The sequence below is a fragment of the Panulirus ornatus genome, chromosome 45 (assembly GCF_036320965.1).
Source record: "Panulirus ornatus isolate Po-2019 chromosome 45, ASM3632096v1, whole genome shotgun sequence".
Lineage (NCBI taxonomy): Eukaryota > Metazoa > Arthropoda > Malacostraca > Decapoda > Palinuridae > Panulirus > Panulirus ornatus.
The window spans coordinates 8,445,853-8,458,960 of record NC_092268.1 but is presented as its reverse complement, the minus strand read 5'-3'; the positions used below and the strand labels follow the sequence as shown (position 1 = coordinate 8,458,960).

Sequence of the window (13,108 nt, the reverse complement as noted above, 5' to 3'; positions counted from 1 at the left end):
ATTCCGCCTCGCTAGCTGTGGGTCTGTGATTTGTAAGAATTAGAATCTGGAAAGGGATCTTTTCATGATTAATGGAAGAAGATGCATCCAAGAACTGGAGAAATGGAATATACGAGAAGCCGGCGTTACTAGACTGTTCAATAAACATCATTAACCTGATATGAAACAGTCCTGGTATCAAATTAATAGAAACTGGGGGAATGGCGCTGATTTAAGTTTAATTAGAAATTTATAGAATATAAACCATATCCACCCGTATTTTCCACCGGGGGTTGAAGAATGTTATTTTTAGTCTGTTTTAGATGGATCTATGCATTTTGGTATACCCCGACGTGCATACCCGAGTATACTTTATAATGATATGTCTTTATTTTCATGATTCAGCTGGGATATAAAATACTTTTATATGACGCAATAGATTGTTACTCTTTTGTTCAGCGGAAGTGTCTCTGACGTCAAAGTCAGCTGACATAATGTGTTCGGATGGAGACATTACATGGCAAAGTCATAATTGCCCTTAAATATAATCTTTATATAGATTTAGGTACAGTTTTACTCACAGACATAGAATAGATATCATCTCTTCATTGGTAATAGCTTTGAATTGGTGATTGTTGCAAATTAAAGGTAGTTTAGGAGTCTGTTTTCCAATTGTGTGAAGGAGTTCGAACGAATAACATTATCAGAGGCCCACCACACACCTTGTATTGAGGAGAATGGGATTACTAATTTTAGATTTTATACTCGATAAAAACGGCGAAAAAAATTAATAAATCTCCATTTTTTCGATAAAATATTAAAAGATACTGTATCAATCAAGTTACAGCCACTCTTGTAATGTCGACTGAAATATAGACTGATCTAGAAATACGTCACTATGGCTCCTCGTATATACATAATACCTCGGAAAAAAAATCCACAATAAACTAGAGAGTCATAAAACAAATAAATTTAAATAATATGGACGACTGATTTTTTGCAACGTTACGAAAATATGTCGTTTGTGCAGAAATTCCTGAATTCTGGCGAGGGTCATGGGCGGCTGTCGGGGTCGAGGCAGAAGCCATCATGTCGGTCAACACGTCGCACGCGGGCAAGGGCGTCCTTATCTACGCGGGAGAATGGTGAGTCAGACACTCCTACATCCTTCTTGTCTAATGTATAACAAACTACAAGTCCTCGGGGAGGTTCTGGAGGGAATTAGAGGGAGAATCATGCCGCCATGGGTGGGTGATTGGGGTAGGCGTGTCCACGACTGGGATATTGATAAGAGGAAAATTGTTAAGGTTATTTAATAACTTAAAATTATTTACACTGGGGTTTGAGGGTGTGGATGGAAGGGACTTGAAAGAGGTTATGGAGGATGTTGGCTTGGAGATCGCTGGCGCCGGGTTTAGAGGAATGATTAATGAGACAATCGCTAGGGGAGGGGGGAGGGGGGGTAAGTAATTACCTTCGTATTTGGAGTTAATTACTGTTGGTAATTAGTCCTGAGTATGATTGAGGCTCCCAACAGATGTCGTCCCGCCATGAATGTAAATGACATCCATTTTGCAAGATTGTGAAGAGATTAAGACTATTTTCAAGCGGGAGAATGACTCATGGTCATTAAGAGTTGTTCGATAGTTCCATAGTTAAGGACAACGACCATTGCGTCTCCCGTTGTCGTCTGTTGCCCCACCATCTGTTGTCGTCTTCGTCGTTCACACCTTAGGACTAGGGTTGGGATCCCTGATGATAACCAAGCCCACCCTAGTCTCAGAGGATTGCATTAAGGTTCGGGGGAAATACACCAGAAATACTGCACGAGACCCAGTGATTTATGGCACCTATATCTGCTATTGTAGACTGGGGTTTTTAATGCTTATATATGCAGGTTTAGGTTAGGTTATTTAGTGCTTACCATTACGCAGTGGGATTTAATGCCTTGCATCATTCGAATGGAGTTCGCAAAACGGTATCTTGAAAGTAAATACGGATAATGATTTAACTGAGAATATAAACACAGAGAATAAACCGTGAATGTAAACATAGATATCAGTTGACTGTTTCCCCTATATTATTTCTGATGTATTTTGCTGACCATAATGCATTCCTTTTGGATTTTGCTGCTTATTGGAACCCATAAGGTTTATGCCAAATGCATCTGTGTGATAGTTTTAAAGATTTGTTTCTCGCCATCGAATCATTTGATGAAGATGAGATCCATAGCTCCAGTCAGTATTTCGCCGGAGTCATGACTCTTGTGAAAAGATGGTATGGAAGTTAGTTGTCCAGTTTAGTTCCGCCACCTTAATAAGGTTAAAGTCTAGTTTTGCTCTTCTCTACTTTTTGGATATTGAGTGGTTTTGTTCTGCGGTCCTGTTATAGCGTTTAGGGGATACGAAAACAGTTGCAGATCATTATATTATATGCAGATATTAACTAAAGTAGTAGTAAGTAGTGATTAGGCAGTATATGAAAGAAGTTATGGAGATATTTCATATAAAGTTAGAGAACTTTTAAGGAATCACTTAGTGGTTAAAATGACTACAGAAATATGCCTGTGTTAAATTAGACCTGCTGGGGATTACGTGGCCGTTCATTTTGTCATCTGTTTGTAGATGTTTGGAGCCATTTGCATGGTTTATAGTTGTAGGTGTTCAGTGCATCCTCCTACATGGTGAAGCGTGTTATATGAAAATGGTCACATTGGCTGGGACTAGACTGTAGATCTACGTTCTAGAGGCCTCCGAGAAACTGCAATGACTTGTCCTTTGAATTTTGCCATCTCCGGCTAGCCAGTAGATTTTACCATGGGCATGGAATTAAGTAAGTGGCTTGCACCATGCGACACCCACCTTGATTATGATGACACAGAGTGGGTGAAAATCATTATTGTGAATTTTTTCATGTCCAAAATTTAATTGATTTTAGAATTATCTGAACTAGGGTATGTGAAATGTCCAGGGTAAACTGTGGAAAGGTCTGTGGGGCTTGTTTGTGGATAGGGAGCTGTGGTTTTGGTGCATTACTTATGACAGAGAATGGATGTGAGTGAATGTGGTGGTTCTTCGTCTGCTTCAGGCTAACGCAAGAAACAACGATCAAGTATGAAAGTAAAGAGTGGTATGTTTATGTATTGATGGTATACATGTTTTGACATTATGCTAGTTTGAAATTTTCTCGTTTAAATTCAACACAAACTCCATACCTATAAATTTGTTATTAAGACAAGACCTTTGGCTTTTTAGAGTTACTTCATATTTGATAGAAGGTAACCACAGACTTGCATGTGAACTACTTGGTATACGGGAGTCTGAATCTATAACTCATAATACGTACATTTTCATTTTTAGCATCATCTTGTTTTGCGATCACGTGACCATGGAGTTTGGTGGTTCACTGCCACCTGAGATGAAAGGAAGTAAGGCGGGTCGCCTCTACTTGACTTCACATCGGGTCATCTTTAACAATAAGGATGGCAAGGACCGCCTTCAATCATTTGCCGCACCGTTTTTCTCTCTCAAAGAGGTAATATTGTCCTTTGTATTAGTTGAGCAATTTTGCTTGTAAAACAGTGATTCTAAGTTATCTCAGTGTGTTAGTCATTGAATTGCTGCACTCATTTGTCAGTATTCACGTCAATGATTTACAGGTGTAAATTTACATTTGTATAACCATGTTAAGCCTTTATCCCTGTTTTCATTAGCCTAATGTTTCACTTCTTGTCTCGGTTTGTTTTGATTTTTAATGCTCCGCATTTTTGCATTTTTTGCCCAAAGTACTCATAGTTTTATTCTTGTTTTCATCCATCTGGATTGTACACTTACAATCAGCAAATCCCGGCATTGCCTTGTCGAGTAGCATTTGTATTTAGCTTCTAGTAAGGAATTGTCCCTTAAGTGGATTAGTTACATCAATTACTGATAAATTCCCTAGGGTAGATTAGTTACGTCAGTCACTGATTGATTCCCTAGTATGGATTAGTTACGTCAGTCACCGAAATGCCTTATACACATCCCTAACCCTTACCCAATCTTTTAACCCTGCTTTACTCCTGCTAGAGGTCAGAACTTGATAAGTGTGGTAAGGTGTGACACAACCTTTACGAATTTTTACTATCTACTTATCTATCTCTATACATCTCTGACAAGAGTTCCATTCAGGAACTCTCTCAAGGGGGTAGCAACGGCAAAAGTTTCCATAACTGATGAACTCACACACACATATTGGTTTTTAATGTTGATCAAGCCAATCTCCAAATGCAAGTGATATTTTAAGCTATCTCTGTAGGTAAGAGCATCTTGGATCCAGCACCAATATCAAGAAATTTGACTGAGGAAGTATACTGAAAGTAGTGAGGCATTAGCCCTTCGATTGTACTCAAGTGTGTGTGAAATAAAAGAAAGAAGATTCCCAAGGTTGATGCACAGAGTTCCTCATATGTTCAGATTCATATACAGAGAGAAAACTTGCTCTTCACCTTTTGGCTCAGATGTCCAAATTGTATTCCAGTTCATGATAAACATTTTGTACAGATAATCTAAAGGTGTATGGTGAATTCTGCTTTTGTGTACATTTGAGGCATCCTGTATATTGTTCAATTTTGTGCTCCATGCATTTTTTCCACCCTACAGGTTGAACTAGAACAGCCTGTGTTTGGAGCGAACTTCATCAAAGGGACAGTCACTGCTCAGCCAAATGGTGGATGGACTGGACAAGCCAAGTTCAAGCTGACATTTAAACATGGAGGAGCTATTGAATTTGGCCAGGCTATGCTCAAAGTGGCATCATTGGGTGAGTGATTCAGTGGAGAAGCCGACAGGTTTTAGTTGTCTGTTTCCATTCATGAAAGTGTTCAGGAAGATTCAGAATCCTCCAGATATATTTTCATATCCCAGTTTCATTGTATTTTGATTTCACTATGTTGCCCCTCATATTTTTCCATAATGTTGCTGAATTATGAAACTCATTTTTTAACTTAGAATTGCACAGATTTTTGTACTATTCACCATCGAACTGAAAACTATTGTTCAATGGGTAAATGATTATTGTAGCAACACGCAACATGGACAGCACCTATCGTGATGCGCCACCACCATACACTCCTCCGGTGACGACAATGTGGGCTCACGCTCCACCCCCAGCTTATGCTCCTCCTGCCAGTGGTTTTTATGGCTGGGTACCTCCAGTCGGCACCTTCCCTGACCGCCCACCAGGTGTGTTATTTTCTATATGAGTACTAAAAGTTTAGATTTGGATACAGCATTCCAGACCTTTATTGCTCCTTAAGAATTATTTTTATTGCAGTATTTGATTCTCTTACATTCACGTGTAGGGTAATGATGTAATACAGCCTTCTGTATTACATCAGTGTTTGTAGCATATGGAGAAAATGTGTTTGGACTGTTATGATGTTTCCCTAGTAAAACATTAGTGTAGGAGCTATCTTGTATTGGCTAGTTGTCAATTAATGTTTTCTTGGACTTTCATTTGAAGGGAGAACAGTTTTTCAGATTTATATTTCTTTTTCTTGCATAAGTAGAAGACCTTGTATGAAGGAAGGGGTATCAGAATGTAGGTGAGGAATTGTTTTCTTTTTCAAAGTTCCATTGATTAGTGTTGATGTAAACTTGTCTTTTTTTTATGGTGTCACTGAAATATCCTTTATTTTTTCAGCGGATGGCGTGTTTACTTACGAAGCTCCACCTCCATACCCTGGGATAGGTGGTTATGGTGGTTACGCCAATGCCACAGGTGGCTCTGGTTTTTCTGCAGCAGGTCAGTAGTTTGCCTTTTCAACTTATAAGTGTCCTTGCTGTACAGATATGTAGTTTAGTAGCATAGTGTTTTCCATATTAAACAATTCCTCTTGTAATTTACATCTTCATTCATCCTTGTATTGTATTTTTCATACTCCAGATAGAACCTAATATGAATTTAGAAGAAAGCACCTATGGTTTATGACTCCATTTTATCTTCTCAGTAGGATTCATTTACCAGCATTTCCCCTTTTCAACCGCCATGGTATATGCGATTCAGATAATGTTGGTTTATAAAGGCCTTATGACCTGCCCAGGGCTATGACGTCATTAGCGGTACAGTGCATCAGACTCCTCTCGGCAACTAACCCTCAGCACTCGCTTATTTATACTGAGATAGTACAGACTTGTTGACCATTGTTTGTGCTTTCATAAGTGGAGGGTGTTCAGTGTGACCTTCATTTCTGGCCTTCAGAGGTGGCAGATCTCTATCTAGTCTCATCTGCCCTCACAGCCTTGCACATACAGAACTTTTGTATTGTTAAGAGGTCGTTTTATTCTTTTTGTTTCTTAGTTAAAGCATGTGAGGACAGTGATTAGTGGAGATTTTTGTTGTGGCCATCCCCTTGATAAGAGTTCCTGGAGGGAACATTGTCAAAGCTATAGATAGATTCAGCTTGTTTTCATCATCTTTGAAGAACTTTGCTACCTCCTGGCTTAGCTTTCTACTCAGCAAGACTCAGAGCTAATTGTTTAGCTTTTTGTATGAGGATTATTTCAGTTGTGCCTCCCTTGGTAGTTGCACTTTGTCGTCACCTTACCCGTAAGAGATGTGCTGTATACCAGTTAGTTGGCAGCCCTGATATCAGTTGGTAGACAGTCCCAGCCAAGACTCATAATGCAGTTTTTTCCTTTGAAATGAGAAAATGGTTGGGATAGGGACTCGGTTTCAGGGGTTAATATCCTCTCCCTCGAAAGATGCCTGAATATGTCAAGGCCTCTCCGGGTATTACACCCAGCCAAATCCTCAGATTCAGGCAACTTTGTAGGTGTTCCTAAGGTTGTCTTTTCTCTGGGAAAAGAAAATCCCTTTTAAGTGTAGCAAGGAGTTGGTTAAGAATATAAAAAAAATGGCCCCTCAAGCAAGTGGAAAAAGTAATTGATTAATATTATTGACTAAAATCCAATGGGCCAAGTTCGATCTTCAGCATGGGCAGGTGGTATGTAGCCCTCCCTTTACTGCACCTCTTCCTCTCTTTGGAAGGCAAATGGGTGCCCAATTCTTTATGGTAAAAAACCATGGCTGTGACAGATGTAGTGAGCTGAGAGCTTGTAACCAAGCTCAAACTACTTTGAGAGTTTCCGTCCCATGGGAGTTTCCATCCCAGGGTACACTGATTGGGCTCGAGCCTACTAGGTTATGGTGTTTTAGTTTATTTCTGTCTCTCTGATGCCCATTCCCTTTAGAAACTCTATTAAGTGGGTAGCCATGGCAAGTCTCCATAACTGTTGAAGTTTTATTTTGTTTTTCTTTTGAGGCTGTACAGTAAGGGTTTTAGACCGTATGTTTGTAAGGGAGAAACCAAGTTCTTAGACTTAATAATTTTCTTTGTTTCATAAACCGTTTAGTTTTTATTTTCACAATGTACTTTTGTTTCAGATGCAAAGGCCCAAGAGGCAGCTCAGAGTGCTTACTATGACCCTAACAACCCACAGTATGCCTACGTTCCCCCACCAGCATACGTAAGTATTTACTAAGTATGCGAGGTAAGATTTACGTGTCTTTGATATCTTTATTTGATTGGATTTCCTTTTATTAGTGGATCAGGAAGCAACAGGATATTAGTTGTCAGTGGCTGAATGTCAACAGCTTGGTGAATATGTTTCGTTAATGGCAAGAGTGAAATGTAGTGTAATTCAGGTTGTAACTCTGTATATTTCCCTCACAGAGTGAGTCTCCTCCTTCATATGATGCCGCCACTAAGAAATCCCAGTGAAGTGGAACACATTCTTCATCATGCTTCTTTAGGTCTTGATGCATTCATTGCTGAAAGTTTTTTATTATTGCAAGTTATCCAGTGCCTTTTCGTTTTTTATTCCATTCTAATTTTTTTTAAGTTTGGGATAAATCACACCTTCCAGTCTTCTGGTGTGCTCACGTGCTTAAAGTATTATGAACGCTTATCAATTATTGTTTCTCTCTCATCAGAGACACCAGAATCAGCATAAACACCTTCACTGCATTTTGTTTAGAACTTGGTCAAGAAAAATGAGTGAAATGTTGGAAGAGATGTTTTTGATGTTTTAATTTTTTCTGTAAGAGAAAGGGTTATCTAGACAATGATTTTCATAGCTTACTTTTTCTTTCAAAGCAATATTATTTTCATAGGTTAAGCACGGCATAGAACATCAGTATTTGTGTGAATTCACATATTTGAAGTCCCTGCATTCAGCAGTTAGTTGATAAGAAGTTGATGCTGTAAACAAGAATGGTGATTTCTGGATGCATAGATTTTTAAATTATGATAGTGGCTAATGGTTCATTGTTGTGAAGAAGTTGGTTTCTTTCTGGGGAGGGGGTTGTTTGGGGTGTATTAGATATATATTTCCTGATCCTGGGAAATGGGAAATGAATGTAATTGTTGCAAGCAAAGTTAGATGTAAAAAGTCATTAGGAGGTTTGGCAGTCCGTGGAACGAGGTTGTAATTAGTGACAAATTAGCAGTTGTGATGGTATTAGAAGAGTTCATTTATTTTTATTTATAATTACCTCAGGACCAATTTGTATGAGAGTCCTCGTGTTATTCAGGACCTTTCTAAATATTCCTGCAGCCCAAGGCAAATGTAGATTCCTTTGCAATGGGAAGTTTCTTGACGAGACTGTACTCCCAGCAATACAACTTTGGCAAAGATGACTTTTCACTCGCAGTGTAACATCATGAAAGAGGGAGTCCGGTAACATCTTAAGAGTTCAATTTCTTAATGCATTTATATCAGTCGAGAGAACAGAAAACTAAAATGGTAACATTTCATTTGCAATCAGTACTGCCTAGTCCCTATATAACAATGAAGATGTGTTCTGGAAAACACTGCTTTGTAGAATCATTAGATAGTGAATCCCATTTTAACGTAGGATTCAGTAGGATAAATGGGTTGTTCTATTCCAGGGGTAGATATCTCGACCCAGTTTTCGTGGAAAAATGTAAATACAGTGTAGAGATGCATACAGTGCAATTCAGATCCTTTATTGATTATTGTTAAATAAAACACTCAGCACAGGAAATTTTATTTAATTTTGAAGAAAATAGTATAAATGTTATCTGGTGCAATAATGTACGAGACAGTAATGTATGATATCATGAATCTCATTGCACCTTTGCCATCTGATGCCAGACTTGTATTTATCTCTATTCTTGATATTTATAAAAAGCAAACTGCCCCTAGTGCTAGAAAAATAATGATAAATGTAAATATAATATGTAAGTGTGCTGTATGAAATCAGTACAAAAGCTGATGAGCATTCACTAGTCGAGGACGTACAGGTGGTTGTGATGGCAAGTTATAGTTAGTGTGTGGGGAGGCTAATTTGTGAAATATTCAGGGAAATTGTGGATTTCATGAGATCAACCAAAATATTTATTGTTGAATCTGTTAGATTTACTAAATTTGGCAGCAGCCATTCAGATTTTATTTGGTGAAGGTGCGCCCACTTCTCTTACTTGTATTTCTATCAGAAGAGTGGTGGCCACTAAAGATATAGGAAGCATTTTGCTTATACTGAATGAATAATTATAGCAGGAAGGAGATTTACACAGTAATGGCTAATGGGAATACGTGACAGAGAAGTAGATAGGTGGAGGGATAGGAGAGGAATGAGTCAGTTATGGTGTTTACTGCTGCCACATCACTTCAGCTTCCCCTTCCAGCCTTACTTGTGGGATTGCTTGTTTACTTTTTGTGCCTTAGTTTTTGTGAGCTGTTGATGTGATGGTTTCCATTTTAGTGAGAATGTGTCGTTACAAAAGTTCAGTCTTTTTGCGGGAGTGATGTTTCCAGGAAAAAAGTTTTGTTTCCATTTTAGTGAGAATGTGTCGTTACAAAAGTTCAGTCTTTTTGTGGGAGTGATGTTTCCAGGAAAAAAGTTTTTTTTTTATGCTTGTTGTGAAAGAAAAGATCAATTTTTACAGCATTATGCTTAATGAATTACCGTAATAATTCAGGTTGTATCATCATTATTAGTGGCAGGGAAGGATGAGATGTGGTGGTTACCCCATCAGTGCAGCTGCCCACCTCGCATCTATGTCATGCTCTCCCACTTCCACCAACTTTGCTTACTAGCTTCATTCATGGAATTGGATGTTTACAATTAGTGTTGTAGGTTACTATTTTTGTTCTCTCTCTGACATGGACTCCCTATCATTGGAAAATTATTACTGTATTCTGCGTATAACTTAGTGGACACTGTTGTTTAGTAGCAAGTGATCACTGTGGTGAGTGATCACCCACAGTTGCTTGTGCAGTTTTTGAAACTTTCCATATTTATGTTATTTTTCATAACACTAGATAAGAGAATCGCTGGATAGTGGGGCATAGGAGTAATCATATGAAAACATTAACAGATGCTGTTAGAGTGCCCACATGATTTTTCACGTGTTAGTAATTTCTTACAAAACACATCAGAATATTAAAGAATATAAAGAATAGTAAAGAGAGGGGGGGGGGTTTCTGTGTATCTCCTGTGTACTGTAGAACACAACTGGGATAGGATTTGCTTCTCTCCTGTATCTTTAATTTCTAAAAGTTGAAACAGATGGAGTTGAGAGGAATTCCGTGGAAGGTTTAGTCCTTTGTGCTAGCACTAACTTGCAAGGGAAAGAAACAGCTAACAGGTATGTAATAACGTTTACGTTATTTAAAAGGTTGTCTAGCGTTGTGAATCATATACCTTAGGTTTAACACGAGTTTTTGGGTTTGAGTCGTGGCCAAATAATGATTACCCAGAGTGTGGCAATATTTAGTCAGCAGAAATGAAGTCGATTTTGATTGCCGAACAGGAAGCCAACGTACAACATTAGAACCCAGAGTATGTTTTCAAATAATTTATATAGCAGCTGAGATGACCCTTAATACCTTTGAGAAGAAATTGTTAAATGTTAGGGCACATTTCTGTGGTAAATCAACACCAAAATAGAAGAAAAGATGTGATGATAGGGTCAGGAGTAATCCATAGGTATTATTCCAAGCTACAACAAGTGGTCCTTCATGAAATGAATGCAAGGAAAATATTTGCAGAGAATTTTTATTTGAAAAAATGGCATATTGCAAATACAGTATATTAGAACATGTATAACATATGTACATACATAGGAAGTATTGTGTCCAGTCCTGGATATAGAGCATAAAGATTCAGTTATTATATTAAGTCTTGAATAGTGTTTAGATAATGGCATTACAATCTCGAGCCATGCACCTTTTTTTTTTATTTTCTACATTTTTACATTCCTTACACCAAAAGTAATTATTGGATGAAACACACGTGTGAAATATTTCATTAGTTCTGTGAGAATTCAGTGGTATTATTTTATTGTGCTATACGTAAGGACAGATGGCCACATTTCAAGTAAGGCCTTGGGTATGTTGGACTGTGATTTGATAGATGGCACGTCACTGTGCTGTAGGTTTTGTAGTCATTATGTAGCTGTTTTGAGGAGACTCTTGGTCATGGTTGTATTTCACTCATACGATATGTTTTTTCTGAGAGATTTTTATGGAAGTTAATGGAGCATGTATTATTCTGTTTCAGTATTCATGTTATTGTACTTCAGCATTGTTTGTTGCCTATTTTACTCATGTCCATCATTCACACAAGGGCCATTTCAGCATAATTTGAACAGGAAGGGTTGGCCAGACCCCTTTCTAAAAGGTAGAAATTATATTTAATAGACTGTTTAGAGTCTTTTTATTATTTACATCAAGCAGTACGAGAAAACTTGAAATTCACCCTCATACATAACTTGCAGTGAATACTTTTGAAAATTGTTCTATAATATTTGGCCTTATTAATGATATCTGCTTTGTAGTATAAATAACATAATATTCTCCAGAAATGGTTTAACCTTTCTTTGTATTTCCTTTGAATTCTCTTTCTGGCATTCATGGTCAATTTGAAAAGAATGGAACAAAACCACAGAGACTCGTTTATTATGTGTTAAGCACTACAAAATTTAACTAAATGAGGAGGGGATTCTGGCGTCATCCAATCTGCTCAGATGAGGGTTAATTTATATAGTTTTTTGAGCAAAAAAAAAATTACATGTTCTTTGTTATTATAGGCAGTAAACAAAGTACCATAACTTAAAAATTATTGTAAAGTAGGCCATATTGAACTGTAATGGATAGTTTAAACATTTGTAAAAGTTGGACACCAAAAACATTTGTTCACAGCTTTGGACCAACTTAAAGGTGTCATTGTTACTGTTGCGTTAATTTTGGGATGTTAGATCTGACCCATTATGTCCATCATCATCTGTGGCATGGAAATAACTTCTGATCACTGATTTTTTTTTTTTTTTTTAAGTGTTGCAGATTGCTTTATTGTTTTCAAATGACTTACAAGATGGCACTGGGAGTCCAAATGAATTTGTAATTTCTTCGAGGTCTTCTTAAATTCCATCTCTTTATGTATTGTCTAGTGAACAAGTAGTTTAAAGTTTTTTGCATTATGATGATATTCTGTAGCAGTGTTTTACACTTGGTTGATATTTAGCAGAGACTTGATACTAAATGGAGAGGAGTATCCCATAAAGTTGCGTATGACAAACCAAAAAGAATTGTGATTGTACTAAATATTTATTGTCCCAATGTTTGTTTGGTAGGTATTGTAATACAACCTTTTTGTTACAATTGAAATTCATATATTTTGTGATTGATATATACATATATAAATATATTCGGTAAATGTCCTGTAACGCTACCTGTTCTTTTTCCATTTTCCTAGGGATTCAGATCAAGAGGCTAGATCTAGTGTTTATTTAATTTGATGTTTGAGGGGTTTATGATGTACAAAGTGAAGCAAGGTAAGAGTAAATATTATTATTAATATTGTATTGTAATTAAAAGTAAATGGAGGTAAGATTTCGGTTTTGAAAGAGATGGGATATTAATGTATTACACTTTGAATGGGAAGAAATTGAGAGTTTTGGGTGAGTATGAATATTTAAGAATGAAATTCATGAAATGTTAATGGGAAAACTGAGAGTGAGAGTAGAATCTTGCACGGTAGGAGAAATGTAGAACCATACTGAAAGCTGTGGCGAATGTAAATAACTATAAAGTATTAAATGTGCATGAAGCTTGCATGAAAT

The 13,108-nt window shown here is 37.4% G+C and overlaps 1 protein-coding gene across 1 annotated transcript; it reads left to right on the top strand.

Moving 5' to 3' along the window:
* The first annotated feature begins 968 nt into the window (after window positions 1-968).
* On the top strand, window positions 969-12,717 carry Wbp2 (WW domain binding protein 2). The gene is made up of 7 exons (XM_071688183.1): window positions 969-1,124; window positions 3,339-3,513; window positions 4,620-4,779; window positions 5,040-5,201; window positions 5,662-5,763; window positions 7,405-7,487; window positions 7,694-12,717. The coding sequence occupies exons 1-7, from the start codon at window positions 1,069-1,071 to the stop codon at window positions 7,739-7,741; spliced, it is 786 nt and encodes a 261-aa protein (XP_071544284.1). The 5' UTR covers window positions 969-1,068; the 3' UTR covers window positions 7,742-12,717.
* The last annotated feature ends 391 nt before the right edge of the window (window positions 12,718-13,108 follow it).

Bases quoted from the DNA above. Each gene is read 5' to 3' on its own strand.
- Wbp2 (XM_071688183.1), top strand. From the start codon at position 1,069: ATGTCGGTCAACACGTCGCACGCGGGCAAGGGCGTCCTTATCTACGCG. The intron at 3,514-4,619 runs GTAATATTGTCC...TCCACCCTACAG, and splicing joins CGTTTTTCTCTCTCAAAGAG to GTTGAACTAGAACAGCCTGT. The intron at 5,202-5,661 runs GTGTGTTATTTT...TTATTTTTTCAG, and splicing joins CTTCCCTGACCGCCCACCAG to CGGATGGCGTGTTTACTTAC.